A 17,876-nucleotide genomic window follows, 5' to 3' on the forward strand; every position below is an offset into this window, starting at 1 on the left:
TCTGAAAATTACGGTATATTTTATTTTCTGTGGTGTGTGTGTGTGTGCAAAAGTTTTTGCTTACAATTCAAAGATTAGACATTGATGAGATGTTGTTTACAAAAATTTATTCATACAAATCTTACAACACTTTCATTGACATTGAGCAAAACGGAAACGCCCCTACCCCCCCCCCCCCCCCCCCAAAAGCGAAGAACTCCTGTGTGCGGTCAACACATTTTCTAATTACGATTAAATTCAACATTGAAGTAAGGCGTTTGGCGCTTTCAGAAAGAGAACATCAGGCATTTTGTCACCCAACCACATCACTTCCCCCCCACCCCTTCTTTTCACTTCTAAATAGTGATGCACATAAAAATGATAATAGAGTAGGGCTTTTTTTCTGATTCGATATAGAGCAAAAAAATAAATAACAACACTTTATCATCAACAAGAACAAACACTGGTATTTGTGTACAACACTCCAGAATCATGCACACACGCACATTGCCCGCTCCATCGACATATACATTCTATTTTTTTAAGATATATATATATATTTATATTGGAACTCAATGAATCATTGGTCATGCTCGGGGAAAAAAACAGGAACGGCTAATTCTACGACGCTTGGGCTGAGACCAAGTGATCAAAACAGGAAAACTTTCAATGTAAGCTAATGGACTTGCAGCATTGTAGGGCCACTGAAATTGCCATCTATCATTTGTGGCGATTTTGTATTTTTTTTTTTTTAAACATATTTCATTTGAACCATTTTTTTTTTCACATCAAAGCGAGGCACCAGAAGCTGTCTGCAACTCTGTCTAACAAATGCTCTCCACGCACTCAAAAACAATCACACCAGATAAAGAGTGTCAGGTGAAGCCGAATTTGGGAGCGGGCCCTTCCTTCTCAAGCAAATTTGCATCGTCATAAAGGAACGTACGATGGGAAAGATGCCTCCGATGGAGCCCGTTCAACAAATGGGGGTGCGCATCTGCTTTAGATTGTTCTCATCTCTTCATTTGATTCCCAAGTTGTAGTGTGTCCCTCACTGGGGATGCGCAAATGTCCGTTAGGGGTGCGCGGAAAAACTCTTTATGGTGCGGGAACCTTGGTCTCCCATTTCAAACTTATTTGGCGTCACACCACCTAAGGATTTTTAGCCAGCCCAAAATCATGCTTATATTTGAAAATGAAAAAAGGTTAGTGCACCCCTTCTTCCCATTCCCGAACACGCGGCCAAATGAGGAAAAAGTTGGCCGTGCATGATTTCAAATCATAGAAGATGGCCACTGGTTACTTTGGGTATTCTAATTTTAGGAAAGTGGGAGGTACGCCAACGTTCTGTTACGTAACAACCTCGAATTATCTCCTGATCTCAGGGATTCCCCACCTCTTCCTTTTTTATTCATGCAAACATGATTTTTTTTTCTCTTCTTTCTTACTTAACAGCTTCTGAATACTTGCCGGAATTCCCACAAAGCCAAAAATGTTGGTGCACACACACCCCCCCCCCCCCCCCCTCCGACCCAATCAAAACACCTCAACTGATCAAAACAAATGACTGATGACCTTTTTGTATTTTGTGAGCAAATCCCGCCTAGCGCGTCACTTCATATGAATGTGAACCGATACTTCTTTTTGAATGTTGCGCACCCCCATCCAAGGAATCCCTGCTATCTACACACGACACACACCTTTAGCCAACCATACAACAGCATGCAGACTGCAAGCACTTTTCCACAAAATGATTACAAAGTAAATGCAGATTTCACACTCCTGTTTGCCCCAATTAGAAACAACGCAACCCAAGCGCACCTTTGACACACACACACACACACACACGGATTTTCCACGCAACATGTGCAAGTGTGAGCAGCATTGAGGCATCCTTGCAATAACAACAAAAAATAATAAGAATAATGGAGTGTTTAACACACGCGCCCACACACACACGCACACAGACACACACACTTACGTATATAGATATGTAGCATGCTCACCGCTTCTTTGGGCCTGTATTTGTCCAAAAAACGAACAACACTTAAAAAAATAGCTTACAAAAATAAGTATAACATTCAATACTTTGATTGTCTTTTTTATCTATTTATTTTTCTGCATATATATATATATTTATATATATGTATAGAAGACCCTTTTTTTTTAGATTTTTTTTTCTTGTTCAAGCGCATAACGTTGAAGGTGCACAATTATGATCTTTTTTTCTCTCTTTTTTTCTCTCAAACATCTTTAAACATGAAAATAAACAGATATTGGTCCATGGACTGTGCAGTTTAACCCTCCTGCTACAACTGCTAGCATTTTCCTGGGTCGATTTGACCCAGGGTATATTAAATCATCCAATATTTCCAAACAGGAAAAAAAAAATCCTAATGAGGAGTGTTTATAGCTCATTGTTAACTCCGATTTGCAAATTCACTGCAAATATGCGGATGATGTGGTATTCTTTCACTTTTAAATGGGTCCGTTTGACCCGGCTCATGTTAATTGATTTGTATAGTATTTGTATCTGATTTTGAACTCCACAACAAACAATTTCATGTTTTGTGAATTCCCTCATTTTAAAATGAGTCCTTTTAAATGTTGCAAATGTTTACAAAAAAAAAAAATCTTTTTCACTCGAAAAGGGGTCATTTTGACCCAGAGCATAAATATATAATGGGCGTTCTTTGACTTAAAATCGAGCCAATTTAATCGCAACATAACAGGAGGGTTAATCATCAAGTACCTTTTTTTTCCTCATAGCAAAAACAAATGAGGGGGGAAAAACGATATTATTAATAAAATATTCATTTTAATGGCTTAACGTCATACATAAATACATCATGTTGAAAGAGAACACATAGAGGCGCAATCCACTGGTTTGCTCAGCTATATGTGGATGATGGGCTGTGTGTGCGTGTGTGCGGGTTGGGGGGGGGGGGGTCATACATATATACTGTATACACGCACAAGGTGTGTGTGGGTGGGTGGGTTTGGTGGGGGCTGCACTACAAATAGGCCAGCCGGCGTCCTTTAGTGCGCACTCTCTGTCTGTACCTTCGTCCCAGGACGGCTGCCAGGTACTTTTGCACAGCCATCTGCTTCCTGTAGCGGCTGTAGCTGTCGGTGAAGATGCCGTCCGAATGTCTCTTGGAGAGTGGCTCGCTATCGTCCTCCATACTGTTATCCTCACTGCTGAACGAAATTAATCATCAATTTTTTTTAAAGAATTCAGGAATAAAATTAAGCGTCTTTTTTTTTTTTGTTAATAATTCATCCCTGGGCCTTATCAATAATTCATTTACAGGCCGATTTGCTATTCTGACGCTTTTATTCGAGTCAGGAAAAAAAAATCAATTTATGGATTGACCGCATGGATATTTCGCTCCCCTTCGAGACGTTACAAAATAAAAACAATAACAATGAAAACGATGGGATTGTTTTTTGTTTTAAATTACAAAAAAAAATAATGATAACGAGACAAGACAAGGTGGATGCAGCAAGCCCTTACCCTGCGCGCATTGTCACCAGAGAATGCAGATAATGCCGCGTGGTTAACTGACCCAGGATCTCCCTCAAGGCTCTATCTAATTCCTCCTCAGCATGCCTTTCTGCTCTAAGATGCCAAAACACACATACATCATCAGTGGAGGGCAAAATTAAAATAAATGAAAAATAGAAATAAAAGAAAATAAAGGTGCTCGTACTCGGACAAACAGAAAATGACCAAAATGCGCACCGCGGGGTGGCAAAAAGACACAAATTATGCGTGAAGGGATGCTTTTTTTCTTTTTTTTTTAGTATAATGATATTATTAATGATAATACTGTAAATACCTCTTTTCGGTGGGATAGTAGACCGTATAGCCGCCGCCGCCGTCGTCGTTTAAGGACGCCGCGCTGCGTAACGCGAGGTGGTCGCCGTCGAAGCCCAGCTCGCCCAAGGAATTGCCGTCATCGTCGAAAGCGTCGTTGCCCAGCCTGCATACGAAAAAAAAAAATTAGCGCATTCCATCTGGAAATTTTCAGAAAAGCAATAATAAAATGGAATTAAAACAGTTTCTTTCCTGAAGTTAAATTTGAACTATAATAGAAATGCGTCTTTCATAGATGCCGTTATTATTTTTTCGTTTTTATTCACGTTTTTATTCTTTTTCTCGCATAAAAGCCGTCTTTCCATGTTCACGTCTCATTTAAAAACCACGACAAAAACGGCCAACGGTGAATCAAAAATATACTATTAATCAAATACGACCAATAAATAAAAACCACAGCCATCAAAAAAAATGCAACAGGAAAGGAGGGATGTAAAAGAAGGATAAATCTTTCAGCTTTTCCTATTCGCTTCCTCGTGATGACGCATCCTCCTCTTCCTCCTCCTCTACCTCCCCTTCCCGAGGGCTATCCATTGCACTCTCATTTTTAATAAGGTGGGGGGGGGGGGGGGAGTTCACAGAAGGGGGTCTCACTGGACAGATACCTCCACGCAAATTTCCACACCTATATTCTGTCTCCTACTATTTTCCAAAGCTTTTGTTACGATTCCTCGCGCGTAATTACGCACGCCCATGCAAGCGCACTTTGATGTTAAATCCACCCGCGGTGCACACTTCAACGAATGAATTTGATTGGCGAGCATATTTAGGATATGCAAAGATTAAAGACCTACCTGATTTTGGGGTAAGTTAGTCCAAGGGGTGTGCAGAAGACGCTATAGTGCATTAAGATTCCATAGATGAGCAAGATTAAAGTGGCTTTGCTCGAGCTGGCCATGCTGTAATGTGACACAAAATGTGGTTTCGATGTTAGTACAGTTTTTGGTGGCGGGGTGAGCAAACTTTGACTTTATTGTGGAGGATCCAGATAAATAGAGGGGGCGGGGGGGGGGGGTCTTACCTCCAAGCCGGGAAGCGGAGGCTGCTGCTGGGATGCGATCCGGGCGCGGCTTGCCTGGTGCGGTGCACTTGTCTCCTGCTTCGTATGACGTCCCCCCCTCTCTCGCACTTGTTTCTTTCTCCGGATAATAAAAAAAAAACGCCCAATGAAGCGTTCTGCTGTGCAAAAATGTAATGTTCCCCCCTTAAAAAAAACAAAAGCGATAGCAGCAGCTCCTCTATGTATCTCCTCGAAACTTTTTTTGTTGTCCCGATCGCCTTGGATTTTATCTTTAAGTACCCCCTCCCTCCTGCTCTTCCTCCGTCCCTCCCTCCCTCCTTCCCTCCATCGCTCCTCATCCTCCCTCCCTCCAATAAGTCACGTTAAGGATGCTATGGACGTCATCAAGCCTTCCTCCTGCAGGAATATAATGGTTCAGTTCTTTCCTCGTGCATTGCATTCGTCACACGCATTTCCACCCACCCTGCAAACGCAACCTCGGTCGAGAAGTTTTCCTGCAAACTTTTCTGCTTTATTTATTAAGTATTGACATCAGTGTTAAAGCACGAGGTGTCCCGAAAGCCAAAGTTTCTCAAGGTTCAAGATATCTTGCGTGATATAGAGGATTATTTGTGCTTTCAGGCTTTTTATTACAGTAGGAATGGCGGATGAAATCATCTCTATAGTTCTAACACCTTTCCATTTTCCATTCTTGATGAGTATTTCAGATGTATGTTTCTTTAGCACACTTTGACATATTTAGATGTATTATTTTAATGTTAGTATTTTAATTATATTTTTCTAATTCAGTTTTAAATTGGATTTGATATATTTTTAGCAGATTATTTCATTTCAATTGTTAAATTGATTTTTAAGAGAATTGATCTACGATACCAAACTCAATTATTTTTCATTTGTTTGGGGGGGGGTGTACATTTTACGCAGTTTTTAAATGAATTCTTGTATTTGAATCTTTTTCTCTTTAATAATTCTTCCTTTGTATCACGCATAGTTGTTTTTAATCAAAATGTAATCATTTGTACTTTTTTTTTTTATAGACTAAACTCATCCACCGTAATATGATACTGCCTCACGTCATCATCACCACCACCGTCATCGTCATGATCATCTTCACCAGTAAGTCCAATTAAGTATTTTATCTCGGGTGGCGAGAAGTGCATCCTCCTAATTTTGTGTGGGACTAAAAGCCCTGTGCCACTAAATAATCCCCATTTCCCATGAGACTCATTTCTCTTCGGTTTCTTGGAATTTAAAACTTACTTCCGAATAATACTAATAATGGCCCTGCACTGATGTGGATGAGGCCCGAGGTGCGTGGGTGTCGGGGAACGAGGGATGAAAGGGGGGGGGGGCTTGATCGCGGGAGGGGGCTCAGACATTCATCCATTCATCCGCCCTGTAATCGGATTGGAGCGGGTCTTTGACGCAAGGTGCAAGAAAGAAACGCTCACTCAAGTTCTGTGAATCATCCGAACGGAGCCATTGGCGCGTCAGATACAACACAAAAAGGCCATTACGCAAGACTAATCATTTACTCAAATGAGTCGAAGTGTACATGAATTAGAACTTTTATTGTTATTATGGCCTCCAAAAAATATATTATATAGGAATCCAACTCCTGCACTCTGCGGACCAAGTACGTCATTATTTTCAGTCTGACGCAACCTGACGAAGTAAGACCCCCACCTCACCCCCAAACAACCATCACCCCCACCCAACTTGGCTCCGGGTTGCGTTGAGAAGTGGCCACAAACACACGCAACGCTTACAAATATACGAAGTCGAGGAATGAGGACACGGCGCCATCATCAGGGCAAGAAGGGGATAGATGGATAGACTCTGAATCCAATGCCAGGTCGTGAAATTAATTCAAGATAAATATTTGATATATTTGACGTTTAACATGACTTAGAATCAATATTTTAGGTAGAAGTCAATCAAACGTGATAATTTGGTGGTCGCACAAGTATGCATACCCTCAAGTGTGGTCAGAACCAATCATGCTTAACGCCTTTATACTGCCTCTGATTAAGCACAAATTATAATGTTTTTCTATGTTGTATGTAAATTGCTTTGTTGCAGCTGTTGTGAAATACCCTATAAATAATTTTCGGTTGTACCAAGGGCCACTGGTATTTTATTTCAGGATGGTTAAATCAATAAAGAGTTATTACTTTTAGTTTTTTTGCATTTTAGGTTAGCGCAGTACGTACATAATATATTTTTGCACAAGACCCATGCTTTTAAAACCCCTAGAGGGCGCCAGATGCTTGGAAATTGAGTGTTCGGGCAAGACACCACCCGCCTAAAAAGAAAGAGAAAGGGGCAGCTCTGTGTTCACATTGACAAAGTAAAGTTTTAAATTATTTCATTTTGATACAAATGCTTGTATTTATCGTATTTCTACTTAAAATTAAGTACTTTGGCGTCCACGCGTCGGCCATATTTGGCGCAAGGGAGAGTCGATCATGAGACGTTCACGTTTATCAGTGCTGATTGGGGGACTGCATTTACAAAATGTAAGATTATCTTTTTTATTGCCCTAAACGTTATTTTTTGTACGATAAAGTAAAGTAAGTAGCAGGATAGTATGTCTTTGACGACGTGTGCGGTCATTTTTGTTTTAGATTGAGTATGAGCTGAAGCTCAACACCCGAATGTACGAGTTTGAAAGTGAGTACCCGAACGCCTCGTGATTCCCTCTCTGGCCCTGGTGGCTACTAGCCGGGCTATTGTCGTGCTGGGGCAACTCATTGAACCTCGGTCATTTTAAAAGACATTATCACCGTTTTTTCTCGCCTTTTTCGGAAAGTAACCGACCGAAAGTGACGTTTCCCCCGTCCCTTTTTGAAGGACTACCCGAGGGGGTCCTTACAAACGACTTGGAGCTGCTGGCGGAGGAGTTAGTACTCAGCATGGGATGTACAACTCCGATTTAATTTGGAGCGAGAAAATAACAAAAAGAAGGACAACAAGACGCATGTAGCTGGAGTACGACGCTGCTTAGGTCGCTTGGAAAGAGGTGAGATTCACGAGCCCTGGGGGGAGCCAAATCTTTGGGAGTGTGGGCCGAGCGAGGCCTGATAGTTTTTTGTGTTACCCGACAGTCGACACACACACAAAAGTTGGGGATTGTGTGATTGTGGGTTCACACCAGTACTGGTTCTTCTTTTGTCCTCCTTTCACCCTCCAAACCTAATTAGGACGACGTCATACTTGTTCCAGTGTAGTTACTAAAGTTCCAAAAGTGACACTACCAAAAGTTGACTGAAGGCCTTCCTTCATCTGTTGCAAGGCTTAACCCATTATGTACAGTATTTCCATTGCAATTGTTAATGCATGCAAAGTACGTTAACTGGACTGTACCGTCCACTCTTTTCTGTGTTTGGACACTCCAGTCCCACGTTAATCTTCCTCCATGTTAATCCTGCTGTGTGTGTACTGTACAGTCCCACTTGGCTGGACTGCCATGCAATCCACAGGACTAGCAGGTGCCACTGACCCGGGCCGGTGTCATGTCCTTTCAACAGGAGGCGTGAAGGATCCAGATCAAACAAACATTACGGTGCTGTGGTTCAATGGATTTAAAAAGCTGCAGGTCCAAATGCCCAATTCTGATCTGTCCATTTAGTTCAATGCACTTCTGAAATGACACATATTGGAGAGAGCTATGCTTACCTTCCATGTGATTAAATTCACTAAATGATTAACTCCAAAAGCAGTTTATTTTATATAGCTTAACTGCACCATGAAAACAAACGATTAAAATCAAACACACGTTACTAGGTGACCTTCGCTATGTTCCATGCCGCTCGAGAGCTGTTTCAGGTAACTGTGGACAATCAGAAAATGGCTAAATAGGTTAAGTAGCCCTTGAGAAGGCTGCTCCATCCCAAAGGGGCAACAAGGGGGTCCTTTGCTTCATTTACAGCGTGAAGATGCCTCTGCAGGTGGCCTCGGTGATGTGAAAGGAAGCCCCCTCATCTTGCTTCTTCCCCCCCAACCCTTAAAGCGACCACCATCAGTGGCAGCAACTTCCTGCGTGATAGGCAGGCAAAGAGAAGACGCCTCAGAGCGCGTGCCAGGTCGCTTCAGCGATGCTCTTCTTGTCATCCCCTCGAGGATGTCCTCTTAAATTTCAGACAGCGCTGGTTTCTCCTCTAATGAAGGATGACTGCTGACCTCGTCTCATTTTACTCGGGCGGTGTAGGTCCAGAAATCACAGTCCTTAGGCCATTCAGTTGAAATTTAGTAGAGTAAGTAGACAATACTACTATCTGCTAACTATTTTAGCCTTATAATCCATTTACCCATAAAGGGCATAAGTAATGTGAATTGCAGTTCAAAGGTCGACTGGCGTCTTATCTGATTGGTTGTAAGAGCAAAGCGTTAAGGCTGCGGATGAAACGAGTCGTCGAGCAGCACTTGTTCTTGCTAGGCGAGACGCTAGGGCCGTCACAAAGTATACGCTGGATTGTAAATCCGGAAGAAATGACACAAACTAGCGTTTCGTGCGTACGCATTTGTCACGAAGAACTTTTAAGTCTCCCGAAATGTGCTCGCTTGGTGACTTGGAATGGAAACACGCTGATCTCATGTTTTCCCCGTGGCCGCTAAATCCAAACCTCCCCTCAGGAAGCGGCAGCGTGTCTCTAATCTGACACAGCATTGCGGTCAATCTGCCCGACATCCAGTCACGTGACCTCGGACAAGCGACATTTGTTCGGAACGCATGCTTATATGCTTACCTATGCGTCGTCATGGTTACTGCACTGCTCCTCAGGCGTTGTACTTTGGTCGGACTTATAAAGTCTCAAATTCGATCAAAGCGGTCTTACATTTAACTGCCTTGAGCCAGCAGATGAAGAAGGAAGCCTAAATATGTCAAACAGATGCGCAAGATTCTGTCCGCAGAAGCACCCATTGTTTTTTTCCCCCCCCTCCTTTCTTTCTTTAGTAAAAAATCCACATATAATTGACCCACTTTGAAATGCTTTGGGATTTTCTTTTTTTTTAACCACCTAAATATATTTAGCAAACACTTACGACAACGTAAATAACTCATTCAAATGGAACCTCCTGCCTCACAGTTGGGTAGATGTGACTAAAAGAAGTTATTTAGTTTGGAATTTGCAAAACAAAATAAAAAAACCAACAGGCATTTGAAGTTTGCCACCAGCGTATTTAATCAGCTGCTTCTTGACATCTGGAATGTGTCGGCAAACTTCTTCCAATCTTGCCTTCCCGACGGTCCAGATTTCATCTAGTCTGAAATCCCAAGACTGATTGGATGATTGGCACAGTCAGCAACAAATGCGGAAGCATGTTTTCATGGGTTGTTGAGCCGGCTGCAACATCGCGACCAATCTCATTATCTTCAAGCTCAAGCTATGATGAAGTGGATTTTTTGAAGAGGAGGCTGTCCGCACTATGCCACACTTGACTGTTTAATACTCGTGGGAAGAGTGAAGGAAGATGACCTCATTTGCTGGCAATCCTTGAAGTTCAGATAAGACAAATGCCAGGGTCTCCGATATCAATGACGAAGAGGGGGGCGCCGTGCTTTTATTTTTCTGCTCGTCTTTAAATCTGTGTCGGTGAAACGGCCGCAGGCTGTGAGGATCTCCTTTCCTGCTCGGGTGGCTGCGCAGCTTTTTGTTTGGGATGTCACGGGAGGTTGTTGGTGGCCTGTGGCGAGCCGCCTTTTTTTTTTTTTTTGCACTATATGGACCTCATTCTGCTTTGTATGATATTTTCTACTGGCTACAGTAGATTGACGTGGGTGGGCTTGCCTTTATCATCATTGAATGTTGTAGAATATATATTTTTATTGACGTGGGCTGAACTCTTTTCCAAATTGAATATTGTCGAATATTTTCATTCTTCTGCAGACATTCCTTCCCTCGTGTGCCCTTCAGGCTTGACGATGGGTTGCGTCCGGAGCAAAGAGGACAAAGGCCCGGAGCTGAAGTACCGGCCGGACAACGCCAACAATGCTCCGGTCAACGCCCACCTGGGCCACTACGGTCCCGAGCCCTCACTGATGGGCCAGTCGCCGGCGGCAAAGACGCTGAACAACAGCCACGCCTCCGCGCTCACCCCATTTGGCGGCGCGTCGTCCGCTATGACGCCCTTCGGCGGCGCCTCGACATCCTTCACGTCGGCGGCTGTGAGCAGTCCCTTCCCGGGTGTCGTCACAGGTCGGTTTAGGCAAGAATGGAAAGTTCAAAGGCATCCGCCGCGTATAAATAGCCGACCGAGGAGGGTCATAACCGCCCAACGCCGATGCAAAAATAAATACATGACATGGGAAGCGATGCGGCCCCCGAAGAGATGTCTTTGGCGTTGAACTTTGATCGGATCTTCCGGCAGTGTGAACGATAAACACACACACACACTGCTCGCTGACTCTCAAGGAAGATAATGTGAGCTGAGGGACTGCCGCCCATCTAATCCTGCCCGCTCAATTTCCTCTCGAAGATAAACATATCTGAGTCGCGTTGTCGCTTCACATTATCGTTTGTCTGACACTCTGGCTGTATTATTACAACAATCACAAAGATCGTGTGATTTCACGGCTCACCTGGTTTCCGGGTCACGTGACTTTGCCGTGTTTAAAGTAGTGCTAGTTCTTCGAGCATATTATTGTCGAGAATTCTTTAGGCTTGACTTCCCCTTTAATGAAAACGAACGATGTTGATAATCACACTCGTCCCTTGCTCTCCATCTTGTCTTCAGGCGGCGTCACATTCTTCGTGGCGCTGTACGACTACGAAGCCAGAACGTCAGACGATTTGTCGTTCAAAAAAGGCGATCGCTTCCAAATTATCAACAACACGTGAGTGCCGTCAGTATTATTCTTTTTTTTTTAGTAATCCGGACATGCTGCCTGTTTAATCTTTTTTAGCTTTGGCCTGCTATTAAGGCCGAAATCTATCTGGCTTATTGGGCTCCATCTGTTCTTGTCACTTTCACCATGTTCAATACAACGGAGCGATGGATTGGAAATTGTTCTTATTTGCAGCCGTGCTTGATTGCATTCAATTCCTTCTAGGGAAGGCGACTGGTGGGAGGCTCGTTCCATCAACACGGGACAGAAGGGTTACATCCCCAGCAACTACGTGGCCCCTGCCGACTCCATACAAGCCGAAGAGTGAGGACTCCTTTCCGTCTCATCCTCCCTGCCATTTTCAACTCCACCCACCCGCTCGCTCGCTCGGTCTGAGAATTTCTTCTGCGCGGTTACGCTGTGACAGCCCATCACGTACGCACGCAGAGGCTCAACAATAGTGCCCTGTGCTGTGATTACACGTTGGTGACCATTCCATGGCTGCTCACAAATTTTCGATTTATAAATATATCAACTCTTGTCCTCAAAAATATCGGAAGAGTATTGTTTTTCGCCCGACGCGATGATGTCATTAATGTCACGATACAGCTTTTCCAAAATAACATTGTTTTTCTCCACAGATGGTACTTTGGCAAAATGGGCCGCAAAGACGCCGAGCGGCTTTTATTACTCCCGGGCAACCAGCGAGGTACTTTCTTGGCACGAGAGAGTGAAACGACCAAAGGTAAGATTCTGTTTTGTTGGAGAGTCAAACGTCAATTTGAATTCTAACACACTTGTCGCGAAGGTGCCTACTCTCTATCGATCCGCGACTGGGACGAAGTCAAAGGCGACAATGTGAAACACTACAAAATCCGGAAGCTCGACAGCGGCGGCTATTACATCACCACCCGGGCTCAATTCGACACGCTGCAGAAGTTGGTGAAGCACTACACAGGTACAGCATGAGTCATCTGCCGACTTTTGTTTACGACTGTATCAGTCTCTTAACTTTATCTCTCTCGCTTTATTCCGACATCAATGCGAGCCGATGAATTATTCAGCTGCGGATCGGCCGCCGGGATATACTTTGTATGAAATCCTTCTTTCCGCAGGATTTCTTCTCTTCCCTCTTGTGATGCTTGAGAGCCCCACTAGAGTTTAAACCCTGCGTGACTACAAAATCGTTTCAACCTCGGCTTCGTTTATGTTGCGCTATTCTACTCTACTCTCTAAAGTATTCGATCTTCTAACGCAATGATTTTGCACCGTCACTTCATTCCCATCGTGTTCGTTGATGGTGGGAAGAAAAGCAACTGCTAATCACGCAGCATTTGGAGTTAGCGAGCGACTCGCGTCATCAGTGCTGATGTATTGATACATGGCCAATGGCAGTATTGATTTACGATCAACATCACACCTCCTCGCGTACTACATCTCTCACTCACTGGGCTTCCCATCTTCCATGTCCAGAGCACGCCGACGGTTTGTGCTACAGGCTGACGACAGTGTGCCCCACGGTCAAGCCGCAGACTCAGGGACTGGCCAAGGACGCGTGGGAGATCCCCAGAGACTCCCTGCGACTGGAAGTCAAGCTGGGCCAGGGCTGCTTCGGAGAAGTCTGGACGGGTAAGACGACTGGCGCGGCGGCGCGACGGAACGGATGCTTCGTCGTAAATGTGACAAACGGCGTTTACAGCGGGAACTTAACCATCCATTTTATAGGCTCATGTTTATTTAACGGGGAGGAATGCTTATAGACCTCCCATCGGTTGATTGATAAACCCTTTGAGTTATGGACCTCAGCCAAAGAGCTCGCCTATTTATCGGCGGAAAGCGCTGGCAACGTTCACGCTAGAAGGCACACGCGTGTACGCTAATAATTCACTCAGCCAGCGTGCATCCTCCTCGCTCACTCCCTCATTAGGCCCGCAGCAAGCCTCGACCTGCGAGTGTGCAATCCCAGGAATTCCACCGCCGTCTTCTCTTTTTGCTCCCCCCTCCCTGCAGATTATTCCCTTTTAACTCGACGTACGCTAATCACTGCGTAACCTTCATTCCTCTCGTTATCGTTGCCCTACTTTGCCCTTAGCGTGTGATTCATTCACGGAGGGTCGGCACTCATGACGGAAGCGCTGGCTCTCCAGACCCGACTCATTGTATGTAAGCAGGGCGTGAGTAAGTGGCTTTTGACCAGGAAGTGCCAGATTATTTTTGGTGACCAAGTTTGTCAGCAGATATGATTTACAGATTTCGGCACGGTCTTATCTGCATGTTTGCTAGATTGCGTCGGTTCAAGCCGTTTTTTTTTTTACAAGACCAACATTTTGACTCAGGCACGTGGAACGGCACCACCAAGGTGGCAATCAAGACCCTGAAACCGGGCACCATGTCCCCCGAGGCCTTCCTGCAGGAGGCCCAGATCATGAAGAAGCTGCGGCACGACAAACTGGTGCCGCTCTATGCCGTGGTGTCCGAAGAGCCCATCTACATCGTCACCGAGTTCATGGGCAAAGGTCAGTCCCAGACTGAACTCCCTCCCGATTGTGTTAGCTTAGCCTTGTTAGCATTATGCTAGGGGCTAGACAGTTAATTGAAATGTAATTGTCATTTCAAATCCTGCCTCTGACGTTCATTATAGTAATTAATTGTATGACATTATCATTTGACATGATCTCTTCCAGGGAGCCTGCTGGACTTCTTGAAGGAGGGAGATGGTAAACACCTGAAGTTGCCCCAGCTGGTGGACATGGCCGCACAGGTAGATTGCAAAGACTGCTTGCTAGAACTGTGAAAACAAAACAAGTCAGGGTGACTCAAGTGGCGCGCAGGTCGTCCTATTTATTTGATATCCAGCTTGACATCTCGCCACCGCTCCGTGCGCCTCTCATCGTCCTCCGACACTTAGCTGCCTGCGGCGCTTAAGCGCTCCTCATCAGAGAGCCACTTAACTCCCACGATGCCGCCGTCACGTGCTATGATCTGCTTTCACTTTGCCTCGCCACGCTCATCCCTCCCTCGCTCGCTTGGCCAGGTGGAAAATGAAAAGGAAGAGGGAGGGAGGGAGGTAAGGGAAGGGAGGGAGGCGCCTCCCTGACAAAAGATGTTTTGAAATGAAAAAGCCTGCATGAACATGATGAGCACGTGCCACAAGCAAAAACGTAATGCCGATCACATTTTGAAATCATTTCTCGCCTTGGAAATAATATGAGCTGTTGCCATCTTTAAATTTTTATCTGTCATATTGCAGCAATCCATTTTTTATTTTTAACAATCCTTTTGTGCGTAGATTGCCGACGGCATGGCCTTCATCGAGCGGATGAACTACATCCACAGGGACCTGCGCGCCGCCAACATTTTGGTCGCTGACAACCTGGTGTGCAAGATCGCCGACTTCGGGTTGGCTCGTCTCATCGAGGACAACGAGTACACGGCCAGGCAAGGTACGTTTGTCTCGCCGACTGCTCAGAGCCGGAAACGTTTCGAACCACCTTCCCAGTTTCTGTCTTCCTTGTCGTCCCAGGCGCCAAATTCCCCATCAAGTGGACGGCGCCGGAAGCGGCTCTTTACGGCCGCTTTACCATCAAGTCAGACGTGTGGTCCTTTGGTATACTACTGACTGAACTGGTCACCAAAGGTCGAGTGCCCTATCCAGGTGAGGCTTGACCCGCTTTCACCCCCACACACACACAAACAGAGAAAGTGGCGTTTTGTTTTTTTAAATATATATAGATAGTGTATACATGCATATTTAGATGAAAGCAATTGTAATAGACTTTTAAAAAAAAAAGAAAAAATTAAATAGAAATAATGCCAAACTACATCACAGAGGAATAATTTGACCAATAAAATAACAGAGAAATCACGAATAAGTATCGAATTATTAAATAATCACTTCAAATCTTACATCACGATTAATATCAGCAATTCCCGTGTGGCTCTCTGATGCCTGTGACGTTACAAAAAATGAGGCCTGAGCTTGCAGTGATCACAGAGTGGCCATATGGCCGACCTGACCGCCATCTGGCTCCCGTGGCCTTCCCGGAGCCGCCCTTCAATGTAATGAATTCAACTTGATGTGGAGGGACTTCTATAGTTGTGTTGACACAGCTGCATGAAAACCTATGATTTGTTTTATTTATAGAGAAATATGCTGTAGTGTCAGGATATCAAATAGCCGTTGATTCACATTTGAACCCCGCCGCCATTCTATTGTCTCCTTTCGGCTTCCCTGGTGTGTGAGATAATGAGGACCCACCCCCTCCCCCTCCTAAAGAGTCATGTGCTCTGGCTCTTAACCTCTCAATAAGACCCCTCTCCCCCTGCTAGACATTCTCCCTATGTGTCTTTGTTTTTCTCAGGTTTCATTTTGTAATCTGCCATGTTAAAGTTTACCCATGTTGTTGCAGATGTGGATAAGATCACCCCCCCCCCCCTCCTTGCTTGTTTTTGGCAGTTAATCTTTCTGGACAAGCTCTGCATTAAATGGCTGTAAAGTAGCCAACTTGAAACTCCTTGATGCTAGAAATGTGTTTTAGTATATCCACAACGCCGACACGTCAGCATTTCTGTTAACCGATCCACAAGCACGTCCAACTTTAAAATGTGAGTCACAAATAGATGCGGAATTGGCTGAGCAAACACTCTTTGATAGTAAACGGTGACATCACTGTTTTTTTTTTTTTTTTCTTCAATTGCTCTTAAGTGTTTACACATGGTTCTAGATGTTTCATTTTTTTCACGCCGCGATGCGTTCTGCAGGGATGGTGAACCGAGAGGTGCTGGAGCAGGTGGAGCGCGGCTACCGCATGCCTTGTCCCCAGGGCTGCCCCGACTCGCTGCACGAAATGATGCGCCACTGCTGGAAGAAGGAGCCAGACGAGCGGCCCACCTTCGAGTACCTCCAGTCCTTCCTGGAGGACTACTTCACGGCCACGGAGCCCCAGTACCAGCCGGGGGACAACCTGTAGACTCGCAAGACCTCGCCTCGGTACAAAACAGACTGGCCACGACACTGTGATCAATACCAGAGTAGTTAGTCCTCATTTCACATTGATGGCTATACTTGCAAGATGCAATGATGACTTTTAACCTTTTTTTTTTTTTTTTTTACGCAATGACTCTTTTACAGATTTTTTCCTCTTTTTTTTTTTTTTTTTTTTTAAATTGTATTTTGCAGAAACAGTTCTTTGATGTCGGGGAGTCAGGATCTGTTCTGTGTGCAGTAGTTTGTTGCGAATGCCAAGTTGGGAATCTTTAAAAATCTTTATTCTGAACGGTACAAATAGGGCTTGATGCAAGAATGTGCAGGAAAAAAATATTTGAGGGTGGATAAAAGATTTTTTTTTTTTCCATTACACTCGTGCTTTTTTGTCTTGCTCACGTTTATTTTAATCATGACCAAGTGCAAAAAAATATAGAAATCATATTTTTGTTTGATTTCTGTCGAATAATCAACATTTCTGATTTTTATGTTTATAACTTAATACCGGCACAAAGAAAAGTTTTTTTCAATTATCTTCTGTGAATTTCTCAACATTTCAGTCATTTTGTTTTTATGTACTTTCATTTCATTAAGTGATTTCTAATTATGACCAAATGTAAAAAAAATTCCAATATGTAAGACATTCACATTTTTGTCCGTCAGATATTCAATATTTGTCTTTTTTTATCAGTGTTATTTCATCGCTGCCCAAATTAGAAAAACTTGAACATTTTGCTTTAAATGTTCAAGTTTTTCTTAAGTTGAGGTAGACATTGTCTGTGACTTCAAGTTCTATTTGTCAATCACTTACACACCAGACTTAAAATTCCATTGAGTTCGTGCTAACTTCACCGTTCACAATGTTGCCCCCCCCACCCAACTTTTATTTTCTTGTCGCTAACCTATAACTGCCAGACCAGCGGTGCATGATGGGAAAGTTGCGTACGAAAGTAAGCGGTTCAGACAAAGATGTGAACTTTTTTTTTTTTTATTGTTTTGAATTGAATGTCTTTGTATGTTTGGCTGTGGAGAACCTGATATGTGATTGCTCCTAAAGGTAGGACTTGAATTAGAGATGGAGAGAGGAAAAAAAGGTAACTAATAGAATTTTTGTACAGAAAAAAATAAAAGTTTTACTTGAAAAGTTGAATTTCACTTTTCTGCGCTGAAGTTTCTACTGCAA

The 17,876-nt window shown here is 43.9% G+C and overlaps 2 protein-coding genes across 4 annotated transcripts; one reads left to right on the top strand and one right to left on the bottom strand.

Moving 5' to 3' along the window:
• Window positions 1–2,906: 2,906 nt before the first annotated feature.
• On the bottom strand, window positions 2,907–8,370 carry adcyap1b (adenylate cyclase activating polypeptide 1b). Of its 2 annotated transcripts, none has more exons than XM_061295492.1 (6): window positions 8,247–8,370; window positions 4,881–4,994; window positions 4,654–4,758; window positions 3,822–3,965; window positions 3,497–3,601; window positions 2,907–3,180 (listed from the first exon to the last, which is right to left on the bottom strand). In XM_061295492.1, the coding sequence occupies exons 3-6, from the start codon at window positions 4,755–4,757 to the stop codon at window positions 2,994–2,996; spliced, it is 540 nt and encodes a 179-aa protein (XP_061151476.1). In that variant the 5' UTR covers window position 4,758; window positions 4,881–4,994; window positions 8,247–8,370; the 3' UTR covers window positions 2,907–2,993. The 2 variants fall into 2 exon arrangements, with proteins under 2 accessions (XP_061151476.1, XP_061151477.1); XM_061295493.1 differs by having other exon boundaries at window positions 2,908–3,177.
• On the top strand, window positions 7,557–17,843 carry yes1 (YES proto-oncogene 1, Src family tyrosine kinase). Of its 2 annotated transcripts, none has more exons than XM_061295484.1 (12): window positions 7,557–7,902; window positions 10,799–11,080; window positions 11,619–11,718; window positions 11,935–12,033; window positions 12,351–12,454; window positions 12,518–12,667; window positions 13,183–13,338; window positions 14,046–14,225; window positions 14,394–14,470; window positions 14,999–15,152; window positions 15,233–15,364; window positions 16,471–17,843. In XM_061295484.1, the coding sequence occupies exons 2-12, from the start codon at window positions 10,807–10,809 to the stop codon at window positions 16,677–16,679; spliced, it is 1,635 nt and encodes a 544-aa protein (XP_061151468.1). In that variant the 5' UTR covers window positions 7,557–7,902; window positions 10,799–10,806; the 3' UTR covers window positions 16,680–17,843. The 2 variants fall into 2 exon arrangements, with proteins under 2 accessions (XP_061151468.1, XP_061151467.1); XM_061295483.1 differs by having other exon boundaries at window positions 7,559–7,902; window positions 10,772–11,080.
• The last annotated feature ends 33 nt before the right edge of the window (window positions 17,844–17,876 follow it).

Source organism: Syngnathus typhle, linkage group LG13, assembly GCF_033458585.1.
Source record: "Syngnathus typhle isolate RoL2023-S1 ecotype Sweden linkage group LG13, RoL_Styp_1.0, whole genome shotgun sequence".
In the NCBI taxonomy this organism is placed as follows: Eukaryota; Metazoa; Chordata; class Actinopteri; order Syngnathiformes; family Syngnathidae; genus Syngnathus; species Syngnathus typhle.